This window comes from Charadrius vociferus, unplaced genomic scaffold (genome assembly GCF_000708025.1).
Source record: "Charadrius vociferus isolate BGI_N301 unplaced genomic scaffold, ASM70802v2 scaffold115, whole genome shotgun sequence".
In the NCBI taxonomy this organism is placed as follows: Eukaryota; Metazoa; Chordata; class Aves; order Charadriiformes; family Charadriidae; genus Charadrius; species Charadrius vociferus.
The window spans coordinates 2,311,190-2,326,467 of NW_009648636.1; the positions used below are offsets into that span (position 1 = coordinate 2,311,190).

General features: G+C 40.3%; 1 protein-coding gene across 1 annotated transcript in view; it reads left to right on the top strand.

The window, feature by feature from the left end:
• The first annotated feature begins 482 nt into the window (after positions 1–482).
• The window catches only part of NAV2 (neuron navigator 2), a 429,065-nt gene continuing 414,269 nt past the window's right edge, over positions 483–15,278 (top strand). The window contains exon 1 of the mRNA XM_009886259.1: positions 483–557. Coding sequence (XP_009884561.1) covers positions 483–557 — 75 coding nt within the window. The remainder of the gene's footprint in view (positions 558–15,278) is intronic.

The window sequence follows — 15,278 nt, forward strand, 5'->3', positions numbered from 1 at the left end:
ACACCTGCTAGATTAGCAAAAGGCAATTATCGCTGGGAAGTGTTTACATTGATTTATGGGAGGAAGGTGGCCCAAGAGAGGGATGTTGATAATATCAACACAGTGGATTAAATGCACATTTACACCTTTATTGACATATAAATTATCCGTGCCAGGAATGCACTGAAAAGGCTGCTGATGGAGCAATAATGTGGCACAAACTACTGGGTTTGGATTCGGCTCTGTCATCCTTCTGTGAGGCACGTCAGTGGAAACCTTCATCTGAGCTAAAATAGGATATAGAGGCTCACGGAATGGCTGCTTGTTAATGAGCAGTGATGGCAAATGACTTCAGAAGGATGATAAAAAACATGGACGAGGTTTGAAGGAATCCTCTTGCCTTTTATTTTTTTTTAAGTTATTTTATAGATTTTGGTGGTTGTTCATACTATGGATTTTTAGGGAAAGCTTAAAGAGGCCGGAAGAGTCTTTGTAGCTGGGAAATGGAACCTGGCTCTGAATCCAGCCAACATCAGAAAAGAAAGCCTGTGACACATGGACTGGAAGATCAAAAAAGGGTAAGTGACAAAAGGCGGATGCACTTTCTGCTTAAATTGCTGGATGAGTTACAAGTGGCAGAAGAGCTTCTTATAACTCTTTTATCAATTGCAGTTGCTGCTTGCTACGCTTAGCCAGCTGTAGATCTCTTTTCCTGATTATATATTTTTAAAAAATGTTTGTCTTTCTATTCAGGCTTGTTCCAGTGTATGGAGCGAAGAGCTGAGGGAAGGGAAAATTGTGGTGTGATTGAGAGAAGTGAAAAGTCTCCAGAATTTTGGCTAATTGTTGACAAAGAGATTTACAGTGAGAATGAAGTATACTGTCTCTTGCTGAGTCCAATGAGATTATTGATTTATTGTAACTCTAACTTTTTTATTGATACCATTAGAGTGGTTAAAAAAATTGCTTTCTTGGGATTTGGTGATTAAATTTGCTGTGAATGTTGTACACTTGTCAGTATCCTCCTTGTCCTGATGGTACCGTTTGCATTTCACTGTGGTTTACAGATGCGACTTTGACTTGAACCAAAACAAAATGCACAGTGGAATGTGCTTAATGTCAGCTGGCGGACCTTGTTTTGTCCAAGTGCTTGGTGGGAGCTCTGTGTGTCGAGGTAGTTTTGTGTTATTTAATACTAATGGATCGGTGCATTGAGCTGACCTAAATGAAGTTCCTGTCTCAGACAAACTGTACCTTGTGAACAATTGGGACTTTAAAGTTGTTTTTTTGGCACCGGTCAAGCAAACTGTAAAACTTGACATGTTTCCACTGTGTAAATCATTGATATCGTTTTCCACACAGATTTGATGGGTGATAGAAAACGCTGTGTGTTCAAGAAAACGCTGTTAGTGATAAATGTGCTGGAGAGCTCCTTTTTCCCTGTAGCTTTTAAATATGATTTTTATTTCAGTTGGAAAGTGAGTTGGGAAAAGAATTGACCATCAGCTATTATTTTGCTGTTCAACAGTGCTGTGTAATTTCAGAGAGAGGGAGGTTTGTGTCACAATTTCATCAAGTCTGCTGAAAAATAAAAGTGGTTTCCCTGTCACCCTGTTAGAAATCTAAGCAGCCTGGAAAACTTTCAGAAATTGGATAAAATGCAGCTGTTTCCTTAGAGAGAAATGACATTTAGGGAACACTTATTTGGGCAACCAAGTAGAAGTTTTAACTACATTTTAATCGCACCAAGCATGATCTATTAACTGATAAGCTGCCAAGGTCTTCCTCCTTCTTTTTTCAAGGAAGCATTTATGGGGCTGAAGTAAATCAATAAGGGTTGAAACCAAATCCTTCTATTGACTTAATTTCTGGAGGCTGCTAGTACGCTTTTTTCTCCTTAAGTACACATTATACTGCATATAGGGTATGATGGGAAAAACATTTGGGACCTGTGACACCAAAGTATACTGTAATTGTTCTGATGCACCAAAATTAATATGCAATTATGTCTGTGTCTCCTTGCTGATAGGTATAGAGGGCTACATCTCCCATCTGCTCCCGGCTCTGGGTATTTGGTGCACATGTAGTATGGTGCCTCTGAATGTATAATATAACCCCAAGTGAGGCTCGGTGGCAGCTGGGATAACATCAATTGGTCATGCTTTGCTGACATTCATTTTAACTTGAACTCTAGCCGTCATGGAGATTATTAAATTTATAATGATATATGTAAGATCCATTTTAATGACTCTGCATGCTTGGGTGATCTCTCTCACTTCTGTTTGCAAAACAAGTCTTAATAGAGTATTACATTTCATTTCCTATAGAATTTTCCAGGGGAAGGTTACTGATGAGAGCTTTCTTTAGACTCATGTTTACTGGGAAAAATCAGTTTGGAATAAAGATGTTGATGCAACTCAGTTGTTGTTGTGGAGTTGAATAGTAGTATAAACTTTGGTGTTCTTGAGCCTAAAATGCTGAGATTTCCATTTGGGAAGAGTGGGTGTGTGATCAAGGGCCATTAAAATTAATCACTGGTAGACACTTTTGTTATTGGAAGTGAGGCTTGTGCTGGAAGAAGTAAGACCAAGCTCGCTTTAAACTGGGCAAGTGCATTCTCTCTTTTTATAACAATATATTTTATGGGCATAAAGTCAAGCATTGTTTAGTGTTTTTGAAGCAGTAAGAAATCAGTGTGTAGATGTACACCGATCAATGATGCATCTGGCATGTCTTTCCTAACTAAAATACAGAAAGCTAGGTTTGCATTTGTGGGGTAGAAATAAAGCTTAATTTGCTTTTTTTTGTAAGTGTGTTTCTATGTATATACTCAGAAGCTATATTGATTGAAGCAAGACAAGATTTAGTATTTGTGCTTATGTTTTAGAAGTATGGGGGTTTAGTTTTTGTGTGTTGGCTGATCTTCAAGTACTAGAAACTGGGCTGTGTCTGACATTGCTGGAATCGGTAGAAGCAGGTTCTTTTCACTCATCACTGTATTAGCTTTCCAGGCTGAGTTTAAGAGGACTCTAGTATTAATGTTGGGGATAGCATCGCATCTATCTACATAGCTTATGTTGGCTCTAGTGGGAATTACATAGCCGAATTCCATGCAACTTGTAATATATGAGCGAAAAATTTGATCGGGTTTAACAACCGTGTGAGTGGACCATCTAAAGGCAGCAGGATTACGAACATGAATACTAATGTGAATGAAGGGAGCAGGCTTTATGCCGCTACACGATCTTGACAGCAAAGTCCTTAAATACAAGAATGATATAAGTGATGCTGTAGACTTGTTGCATTTGTGTGTAGGTTATTGTTTTGATACCAAAAATGGATGATCGCTAACGACCAGTAACTTTTCCTTGAAGAGGAGCCTTGAGGAAATCGCTGTAAAGCAGGTAAAAACTACTGTTAAAATAATCTCATTAGGTACATTTCAGTCATCCTGTGTCATGAAAAATTTAGTACTGCCCTGTGTTCTCATTAAATGCATTTTCCGCTGATGAGTGTAATGGAATATTTCTTCAGTTGATTTCCATCCTTTATTCCGACTCTTCCTGATTTCTCATTCAGATCAGTAGTTCTAAGTTAATGGGACATGGTAAGAAATGTGTATGTGTAATAGTGACAGAAGTGTTTTCTGCTCTGCTGGAATGAACCCCCTTTGACTGAACCACGAGTAAAATACAATTGTGAAATTAATTTAGAGTTTGGAAGGATCTGTAAATGTGTATTTTACATGTGCTCTGTTGTCCAACTAAACTTCTGGTTCTAACAAACACTGAAAACCACAAGATAAGCAGAGATTTGTTTGTGCCTACCTGTTGTATTAGGCTAGTAGGTTTTAGGAAGGACTGTCTTTGCTGTCAGTGACACAGAAAGCAGCGTGCTAACATCCCACCTCATGGGGCTTATAGGTGGTGGGTTGCTTTTGTGTGTGGGTTTGTGGTTGGGTGGGGTTTTTCTTTGACTGCAGAAAAATAGTCAACCTGGACTTTGAAGTGTCAGTTCAAGTGACCTGGACATGCTATTAGAGAAGCATAGTGGATCTGACGTTGGACCTTGTAAAGCCAAACTGATCATGGTCTTCCAGTAGCATTTTTTTCCTTCTTTCTACTTGATAGGGAGCTTCCTCATCTCTTTCTCTTTTTTTTTTTTTTAGTGATAAATGTGCGAGTTGCAGTTTTACGGTGTTAAAAGCAGACTAACACCCTTTTGTGGGGCATGTCTTCTCTCTTGACTTGTTTTTATTTAAACAGTCTTTGTGATACACATGACTGAAGCCATATGCTGTAGCTTTCTCTTGGTTCGTGTTGTGTTTTTTCCTGGGTTATTATTGATACCCTTCAGATTTGCTTGAGGACACTTTGCTGCTGCCTTTCTATCAAAGTCAGTTTAAAGAGCATAAGTGGTCTCACATGTATTGACCTTCTCATATTGAGAACTTGTGTTGTTTAAAGTGGGGCAACGTTGGCCGAATACCATATTTATTAGTAGGTTTTTGTGCTGAGCCTTTAATGCAGTTGATGGGTGCTGTACCGTTGAGCCCCTGTGAAAGCACTCAAGTATAACCACTTACAAATTGCAGTAAGGCTTACCTTGTGAAATTACAGCAAGCTGCTGTGTGGTGTTTTGATAATGTAACTGACTGGGCTTTTATGGAAAAAGGAATGCAATAAATATCCACTGAGCAACAGAACTGAGAAAATGTCATAACCTCTCCTTCATTTTGCAACTGTTTAAGCCCTTCTGCAAACATAACAATCTCTGCAAGATATTTAGTTCTTAGCTATGGGGTTTATGATTTTATTCGCGTGACTAAGATTGTCAATAAAACTACCTTAAACCTAATATTCATCGAATCAGATTTGGGAGACTGAGATAGATGGATGCACCTTGGTGATCTGTCCAAGGCTCGGCTTCTGCTTTAAGGTCATAAGTTTTCTGCTTTTAAGATGCTCCTGAAACCCATTTTGTGGCTGTGCTGTCTGTCTTTTAAACCATTCTCTGTTCAAAAAATTGGCTAAAGGAAACAGGTAGTTTTTTCACTTCAGTGATGCTGATTTGCTCCTTGAGGATTGTTACAAAGTATTCTGTTCTGTTTTCTGTTAAAAGTTCTTTCTGCAGTGCTTTTAATGAGAGCTGTATGAGAGTGTGTGATTTAGTTATTGCTGGTCCTCTCCCAGTTGTCAAAAAAAGTTTATATAAGGTAAACAGTGAATTGAGCTGATGTATGATGTAATATTTGTTTAATTAAAGGAATTTGCAAACTTATTAAAATTAGGGGGCGTTTTTTTTTCTAAGTTTATATAAGGTAAACAGCAAATTGAGCTGATGTATGATGTAGTATTTGTTTAATTAAAGGAATTTTGCAAACTTCTTAAAATTAGGGGGCGTTTTTTTTTCTAACTTGTGTAAATTCACATTAGGATGTGATTGAAAGATCTGTGGTGATGGAGACCAATCGAAGATCAGACTGCAAGTGGTGAAATTCACACGCTTGATCTCTGTGGTGTAGTCTCCTCTAGCATTGACTCCAGTGCAGTTCCGTCAGTTCTTCATCTTTTTTGCTCTGTTCTTTTTTTTCCCCATGTGTGCGTTACTGTAAAATGAAGAAAGCTTGTGTGAGATTTCTTGATGTCTTATACTTACGCAAATTGTTGGGTTTTATCTCTCTTTTGTAGAGAGTAAACCGAATGCAGTATATGTATGTATGCTATGACTTGTTAAGAAGATATATATGGCTCCTAAACAAACAGATGGAATATGTATGGATGGGATTTGTAGGGTAGGTGTGCTGGATTGTTGCTGTTCCTATTGTTGGGCAGCTGAACATTTTAAGAAGCTGAGCGCTTCTTTGGCTATGCAGGGAGGTTTTTGTATCTGGAAAGCCAACTTCAATTCATGGGGAACTGAAGCAGATGTATCCATGTTCAGGGATCGGGAGCGTTGGCGTACAAAACATGAAAACAAGACTAAGTTTACAACAGTGCTGCAAACCTGGAGGGGACAGCAGTGACTTCCACTTGTATCCTGGTGACATAGGTCTGTATGTGGCATATGTGAGGTATAACCTTGATTTAAATACTGTTTTAATTTGCATTCTCCCATCTCACAGGAAAATATCCAGATTGGTTTATGTGGACTCATTCCTGTATATTTTCTCATAATCTCTGTTCTTGAACCTGATGATTTTTAAATTACATTTTTTTCCTCTATCTGTTATAGGCATTAAGCTTCCTGGTAAACAGTTGATATGAAATTGGTCTTTCTCTCCCAGTGAGTAAGGCTACTTTTGTGACAATGTCAGAATCTGTTCAATCTTCTATACTGGATATGTTTTTTTTCTCTTTTTTAATTGTTAATGTTCTGGAGCCTCCTTCCAAATAATTGTCCCTGAAGGAGTCCATCCCAAGGTATCCTAGATGGTGTTAATTATGTGCTATCTTTGGAAGGGGAGACTTAAATGTAGATAACAGAGTTCAAATCGTTGTTTGGTTGTTTGGGGTTTTTTTGGCCTGATCAGGAGTGGCTATCTGCTGTTTATCAGTTGTTCATATTGCTGGGCTATGCAGTTTCTGTTTAATGACAGATACATCAGAGTAAATCTAGCTTTGAAAAATTCCTCGCCATTGGTGTACTGGTACTCCTCCATCCTCTCTGGTTGAGAATGCTAAATTGAACTCTCAAGTCGTTTTGGTTTAACCAGTATAATGATTCTTTCACTGAACAAGAATAAAATAATGAACAAAAAATCCTGTATTCAACAAGACCGTATTTTTCTTCCTCCGAGTGAAGTTCATTCTCCTGAAAATAACTTTGCCTTGGATAAAGAGTTTATCTGAAGTTCTAAGGATGTGGGGAAAAAAGATCCATGTGTAAGTACAATGGCATTGCAAGACAATGTTGGGTACTGTTCTAAATCATCTGTGTGCGCTTTGAAAATTCTGATCATGTGGATGGGTTGAGTGATGAAGGACGATGTTGGCTTTCCACATTAGCAGTGACTTTACTTCCTCCCTCTAACAGAGGCTTTAGGTTGATCAGGAGATGCAACCCAAGTGGGTGATGAGACTCCTAAACAACTTTTTAATTGTGTTGTGGCTATGTATTAATGGAATAATTACAAATGAAACATTACACTACAGAGGACGGGACTCCGGAAGTCTCTGTCAAAAACATTAGTAACACCTTTTACAGACTTGCTGATGGCAGCGTTTTAGCAGAATGCCCAGTTCTGTAGCTTTGTCTTATCCAAAAATAGAGTAAAAGGATGAGTTACTGTATGCTCAGAAGAGCCTGACACCTACTTTCCCCCACATGCACAAAAAGCAGAACAAGTATTCTTGTGGGTTTATTCCAAAATCCTGCGAAGCATGCCTCTGAAAGTGCTTGTATGGAAGAGTGTATTTACACAGTAGGTAAGTACAGATGCCATTTTAAATGGAAATCTACAAAATCAGGTAGAAATAAGTTCTGTTTGCTGAAAGTCTGTTGACCAATGTGGAAGAGTTGATTATTTCCAGTCCCAAAGGAGTGAGGTTAATGCTGATGAGTACTTAATATAAGACACCCCTAATGCTGTCCTTGCCTGCAAGAACTTCCCTGCTTGCCTATGTGTGTATTTACATAGCATCTAGTTTGAAACTGTTTTTCTTCCCCCTCCTCTCTTCTCTAATGGCAGGTTAAGAATACATTGGGGTGATCTGCTTGGACAAATCCTACAACAGTCTGTCTGGTGTGCTGTACTGCCTGTGGCACTGATCAATATCTGATGTTTCAGAGCCAGAGAGAAACCCAACAATACGATGCTTCAGCTGGTTGCCTTGTGTAATGCTTCAGCTGGTTGCCGTTCCTCGAGCTACTGCTGACACTGGGCTTTAAACCCAAAGGCATTAGATACAGTTATCATTCTTATCCTGGATCATGTATTTAATGGTTGTAAATTAGCTGGGATATTTTAAAATTCATCCAGGCACCTTGAGCCTGTGGAAAATCTCCAGTCAGCAGTGGATTATATGGGGAGGTGGTGTTCTGCATTGAATTCTGTCTTCTTGAGTTGGGGTTGCTTGTCTGGGGCTGGTGATTGTGGGATGAAGAGAGAGAGTTCTGAGACTGGGCTCGCTGCTGCGCCTGGTTCTCGGTGCGTCAGTGAGCCTGTGACTTGAGTTTTGCACATCCTGTGCTGTAACTGAGGATTTGATAGCGAAGATTCCAACAGCTTCATCAATCTAATTTCAAAGGTAACAGAACCAAAAGGCTCAAGCAGTAAATACAGGTTTGCTGGGTTGACCCTGGCTGGAGGCCAGGTGCCCATCAAAGACCTCTGTCACTCCTCTGCTTGGCTGGACATGGGAGAGAAAATACAGTGAAGGGCTCATGGGTCAAGATAAAGGTAAGGAGATCCCTCACCAGTTACTGTCATGAGCAAAACAGGCTTGACTTGGAAATTAGTTTAACTTATTACCAATCGGATCAGAGTAGGATAAAGAGAAATAAAACCAAATTTTAAAACACCTTCCACCCACCCTCACTTCTTCCCAGGCTCAACTTCACTCCTGATTTTCTCTACCACCTCCTCCTCCTGAGCAGTGCAGGGGGATGGGGAATGGGGGTTGTGATCAGTTCATCACACATGGTCTCTGCTGCTCCTTACTCCTCACACTCAACCCCTGCTTCAATGTGGGGTCACTCCCATGGGAGACAGTCCTCCATGAGCTTCTCCAATGTGAGTCCTCCCACAGGCTGCAGTTCTTAATGATCTACTCCAGTGTGGGTCCTTTCCACAGGGTGCAGTTCTTCTGAACAGACTGTTCCAGCACAACTCCCCACGGGGTCACAAGTCCTGCCAGCAAACTGCTCCAGTGTGGGCTCTTCTCTCCATGGGGCCACAGGTCCTGCCAGGAGGCTGCTCCAGCACAGGCTGTTTATGGGGTCACAGCCTTCTTTGGGTGTCCACCTGCTCTGGTGTGGGGTCCTCCATGGGCTGCAGGTGGATGTCTGCTCCACTGTTAAGCTCCATGGGCTGCAGGTGGATGTCTGCTCCAGCGTTAAGCTCCATGGGCTGCAGGAGGACAGCCTGCCTCACCATGATCTTCACCAGGGGCTGCAGGGGAATCTCTGCTCTGGCTCCTGGAGCACCTCCTTCCCCCTTTGTTCACTGACCCTGGGTCTGCAGGGCTGTTTCCTCTCACGTATTCTCACTCCTCTCTCTGGCTGCAGTTGTTCAGGGTTTTTTTACCCTCTTCTTAAATATGTTATCCCAGAAGTGCTACCACCATCGCTGATGGGCTCAGCCTCGGCCAGCAGTGGGTCTGTCTTGGAGCTGGCTGGCATGGGATGTGTTGGACATGGGGACAGCTTTCAGCAGCTTCTCACAGAGGCCGCTCCTGCAGCCCCACCACTACCAAAACCTTGCTGTGCAAACCCAATACAACAGGTGAGTGCTATGTAGTACAGTGTATATTCTCTATAGTACGAAGAACACTTGTGTCAAAATGTAGTGAATTTCTGCTGTCGGAAAGGAAAAGCCTGCTACATCTCTATCAAACACGGGTTATAGGATACTACGGGGAACTCTGCGTAATAAGAATTTTTCTTCTGTTACTGGTTAGATTGTAAAAAAATAAACTTACTTCTAAGTTGTCAGGTTTCAAAGTGTTCTTGGAAATGTTTCTCCAGCTGTGAAATGTACCTCATCCCTCCTTCTACAGTGATTTAGCAGAAATGGCTGTATTTCCCTCATTCTTTCTATGATTGAGAGGTAGCAAACCTGTGTTTTCTGTGCCATAGGATGCATTCCCCCTGATGTACAGCTTCGGGAATCAGCCTGCTCGTGCATCATTAGACAAGTGAACAGTCCAAAGTCAATTACTGCATTTCGAGTGACTCAGTATTGCAAAAATTAGTCTTCTGTGGTTTTGTTCATTTAATTAGAACAGGTGTCTCTTGGTCTGTTATATAAAAAGTACAAGCAGGTAAACATTAGAGGTTGTGTTTTTAATTATTTTTATAAAGCAAGTGTGACTTTCAGATAATATGCACTAGAACTCATTAGCATGTAGTTCCCTGTACACCTCCTTAGAAAAATTATCATTATTATGCAAATGGCTAGCCTCTGGCTTTGAAGTAATTGTCGTATGGAATAATGTGCGGACCATGATATTAAATTCTTCGCAACCTAAATAGCTGAGAAATTCATGTTGGACAGTCAGATATTGCCTCTCGTGATGTCTATGCTTGGAAGCAAATATGCTATCCCTGAGGTCCGCTCTCTATTTTGATATTCTGGGTGAAGGGAGTGGTAGGAAAGGCGAAGGGAATGGAAGAAGGGAGAAGGAATGTAATGGAAGTAGTCTCTATGATGATACTGATTTATTTACTAATTTTAGGGCATGTTGCAAAGCTAAGCTTACCTCAAGGGTCTTTCAGAATGGGAGGCATTAGGGAGTGACAGACATGTGTTTGTCAGTATCTGTTTTTAGGCACTGAGTGTTAGGGTTTGTTTCTGGTTGATTATAGTCCAGTTTGGCATATGTGGTATAGATTTATTTATGCTTGCATACTACAGCAGTTCATCACAAAATTAAGAAACAAATATTTGTGACAACTTCCAGTAGCAGTAAAGCCACAGTATATTCTTTAACAAAGGAATTAGATTTCTGTGTTTAAGGTGTAGATCTGGTACTACACTTGGAGCATATTTACTGATGCAGTTTGTGGCTCTATAATAGGTTTCAGCGCAGATGAAGGAGCTTGTACCGAGTGTCAGAAATGTACGTGTTTCTTCAGCTACTTATTTCTCCTTGAAAAGCATTGTGTGTCTGTGTATGCTTTCAAGTTAATATGTTATTTTCAAAGGATCGCTAAAAGGAATATTTAGGATGTAACAGAACCTGGTAGTAAAGGAGCTGTGTTACAGATCAAAGCTGATACTTTCTTCTAAAATTGTTCAAGATGATGTTGGTCTAACTCTAAAATAACTAGCAGTGGGAAACTGCTGGACTAAATTATCTTATTTTCCTCATCAGATGTCCCCTTGTAGTGCAGTATCTCACTAATCTTTGTTTTCTAGATCAAGTCATAATTTCCCTTTTCTTCGCAGAGGAGAACTGGAAGAGATAGTACATGGCCGAGTTTCTTGCCTTTTCTTGCACTGAGCTTTTTGCCTGTTAGACAGTTCACTCCCTAATTCTGCTCTTTTTCTGGTGATGCAGGGTAACCCAGAGGATGTGACAGAGAACTGTAGTCTGAAGTGGAAGTGGTGTGTGTATAGCATTATAGGGTAGACTGGAGCTGGTGTAGATACCTAGACCTTTCTTCCATTCCTTGGGAGCTTACTGCAGCTTCTGATGGGAACCAGACCTGTCTTAATAAGTCTACTGAGAGGCTCCTGGAACATTCCCATGGCAGTAAAACTTGCTGAGAGAATGATCTTTGTTTGTTTTGGGTTTTTTTTTTCCTTTACAGAAGACTGTCATTTATCCTTTAGGGAAAGGAATGATCAGGCTTACAAATTAGCTTGTCCTTGCAGCATTAGGAAAAAATAGCACGGTATTGAAGACTGTGATTCCTTTTCTTGCTAACAGAATATGATGCGTGGATGTCTCTTGAGGCTATCGCACATTGATGGTAATAAATATGTACTCAGACTTGTGTAGCTTTTTTTTTTTTTTCAGTGTTCTGCACTAAAAAAGGAGTTGTATTCAAGGGAGCTGAGGGGCAAGGGGGAGTAGCTTCTGAGGTCTGATGATAGAGTGAGTTGAGAAATCAATAGAGACAAGGTAAGCTTGTTATGAAAAAAACCTCATTTATAGGTGGAAAACTAGAAGTCTATGTGCTGCAAGCATTCAGCTTGCAGTTTATTTTCGAAAATCTTTCACTTCTTCATCACAGCAGTGTCTATCAGATCTCCAGTAACTCAGAGGATTTGTTTTGGATAAACAACATGGATCTGATATGACTACTCCAAAAATGTAACAAGGCAGATGGAATTGCCTGTGTAATTTTGGTGTCTCTCTTTGAATTCTTATAATTCAGATGCCTCGTTTTCCTCATTGATTTTTGCTGTATCATGTCAAACAAGGTAATGAATTTTTTAAATGTCTTGAATTTAGTACTGTGATATTAAAAATTGCTGAGTAAATCTTGTGAACACAGTAGAAATAAGGGAGGTTAGAAAGTGGAGAGATCACAGAATTGCTAGACTTTGGGCTAGGGAAGTTGCATCGTAGTTAAGTTTTCTGTGAGATGGGGGGGAACTGGGCTTCAGTTCCATTTCTGTTCTGTTGGTCCACAGCATGAATGTCAAAACAAACAAATAAAAATTAGATGGTGCTAGTTCAGTTATCAAAAGTGTGTCCTTTCCATATCGGCCTTGATTAAAATCAATAGAAGATACTAGAAATGAGTGAAAGTTGGATCAGCCATCTCTTAGCTGCATAAAGTAGTTGCTTTAATGCTATTTAGGCTAATAGCTCCTATCCTAGGGAATAGGAAAACCATCGCCAAACACCACAAGAGCTCTCTCTTTGAAACACTGATTTCTTGCAGGTTTTAATTACTTAGTGCGCTCCACTGTTGTTGAAACTCATGTTAATCTTGTCTACTGGATTATTTTGGTGGTGGTAGTGTGGGTTTTTTTATTATTTTTTTATTTGACTTCCTAACCTGCATCGTTTAACTTAATATGCTGACTTCTGGAGCTCAAGCTCAGCAACAGGAGTAGCCTTTTTTCAAACTCCTTTTTCTTTAAGATGCTTGACTAAATAAAAGAAAGATTAGTTATAGTATGTATGTGTTAGGACTGGAATAAAACCTTCATAAATATTTATCAGGTGGGGAAAAATAAATACATGGATGTATCCTTTAAAAACTCAAATGATATGACATAATAGACCAGCTGGCAGAGGATGAAAGTTGAGTACGGGGGAGATTTTTCACCTTGTATAAACCACATAGGAACTTTGAGTGCCATACAGCACACTGATGCGCTAAAATAGATGGAGGCAGGTACAGACAAGGGTCCTTCTGGATAGGCAGATGATTGCTTTCGTAAGAGCCTGGAACTTGAAATCTTGATGGTGGGTGGTCTAATATCATTATTTACAGTACATGAATCTGAAGTGATGGTGTTTAATGATTTGACAGAATCAAAATGAGCCAGAAGATACATACTGCATAATGATAGTGTCGTAACTGCCACTCATGTAATTGGGGAGGCAATATAGTTGAAAGATAAGATGTCAAATACAAATCTATGTAGTTCTCTCTCTCCTAGCCCATAGCGTGGTTTTTTCAGGAGGGGAGTGCATAAGATAATGTGAAATACTTCTGCCTCTTGGTCTTCCCTATCTATAACATGGGGTAATACTCACTTTACAAAGCATTTTGGGACCTCCAAATGACAGAGTTGAGTGAGGTTGGCAGAAAATCCAGTTTTTTGTAACATAATTGTTAGCAATAATGGCATAAACACAATGTCTTGTTGACTATCTTCTGTACTTACCTGTCTTTGACTTGCAGGTAGTACATTTTCAGCTTGTAGATGTAGCTATTGGATTATTAGATTATTTTGTGTGTGTGTATAAGTATATCTCTGTATGGAGTACAAAACTATTTTCTTGTAACTGGAAATAATAGGAGGAAAGACGTAGCTCTGGTTCAGGAGGAGTGTGTGAAGTGCTGAGGTGTAAGAGAAGAAGGTAACTCCCTCCCTCATTGCACCAATACTGCAGGATCTGACCTGCAGGTGCTGCAGTTGGGTTGCAGTCATTGCCTCAACCTGTGTGTGTTCCAATGGCAAGAGGCACCTCTGGAGCTTTACTAAAAAGTTCAAACAAACAAAACCCCTTAAGAATCTGAGTGTGCGTAACTACTTGGTCTGCTGCTGCCTTGCTGCTGCAGCTCTGCATTCCAAAGGCGAACGTGTCTTTCGGATGGCTCGTTCTTGTCCATGTAGAGCCACGCAGAAGATCTGAGGCACACAGCCCCCAGCATGGGATTCCCCTTGGATTAAGATAATTTTGGTTGGTTTTGTTTGGTTTGTTTTTGAGGGGCATTATTTTGAAATGAATCTGGCAGCATGGCTCCTCGTGGCTTTTAGGGAATGTGGCTCCAAGATCCTCCCTCTCTTGATCTCAGGATCAGGGATAACGGGAGGGTGATGGAGGATGCGAAGGTGGAGGACGACTGGCTGGTTCTTGCTTTTCCTCTTGTACCTGCAAGTTCTTGCAGTGCTGGTTTTGTCTTGGTTTTTTGTTGCTAGCACTAAGATGGAAGTTAGAAATGGATAATATTTATGAATGATGAGAAATACTTGTTCTGGTCTTGCAGACTAGACCGCAAGGTAAGCAACACAAAAGCAAATATAATGCAAGCATTTACCTCATATGAGGAAATCCTGCTTAAAAATTGAAGTATATGCTTGTCCTTATATCTTTAAAAAAACAAAACACCCCCCCCCAAAGTACTCTCTGTGTAGTCTGTTACTGACTGTAACTGTTCCATTATGTGAATTTTTGTTTGTGTATTGAAGGACAGACAATTCCTGTCTGAGCAAAATTCTGATGCATGCTGAAAATAGCGTCTGGGCGATGGATACTTGGAGAGAAATGTCATTGCAGCACCGAAGTTGTGTGTGGAAATGGAGGCGAGCTCGCTCTCGCACTGCCCTGTGTTCCTGGGGAGCAAGGACAGCCCAAGAACCTTCTCTAATCTGCATCAGCTGTACGTGTTGCTGAAGATGATGAAACACTAACTGCTCTCCCTCTCTTCCCTTTCATTTCTTCTGCCTTAAGGTGATGTATCATGACTAATAACGTTTGCTGTGCAATAAAAGCTAGTGACTGTGGAGTGCAGAAGGACGACTTTATGATCAAGGCTTTGGTCCAAGATGTTTTGAATGTCTCTGAAGAGGTATACGTATAAACCAATTAAACATGCTAATTAGCTTATCTTACTAGGTGTCTTCAAAGTAAACCTTGAATTTATTTCATAGATTTCATGATTTTGGGTGAGGGAGTAGTGTAAAGGTCTCTTGTATCCTCCTTCTGTGAACTACAGTAGCAGTTACAATTGCCTTTTCAGTAGGTGCACTTCAAATATTCAGAGAAGAACAAAGTTATTTTTCTTTTTTTCTTTTTTTTTTTTTTTTTCCCCCCCAGTGAACCTTGTCTGAGTGGGAGAGTCTAAGCTAGGGAACGGTTAGAGGAGGACAGAGACTCTTCTTTCCCAGCCCTGGCTGGTACTGTGTGTGCCACAGTTAATGCTGATAGATGCTTTATTTCACTTAC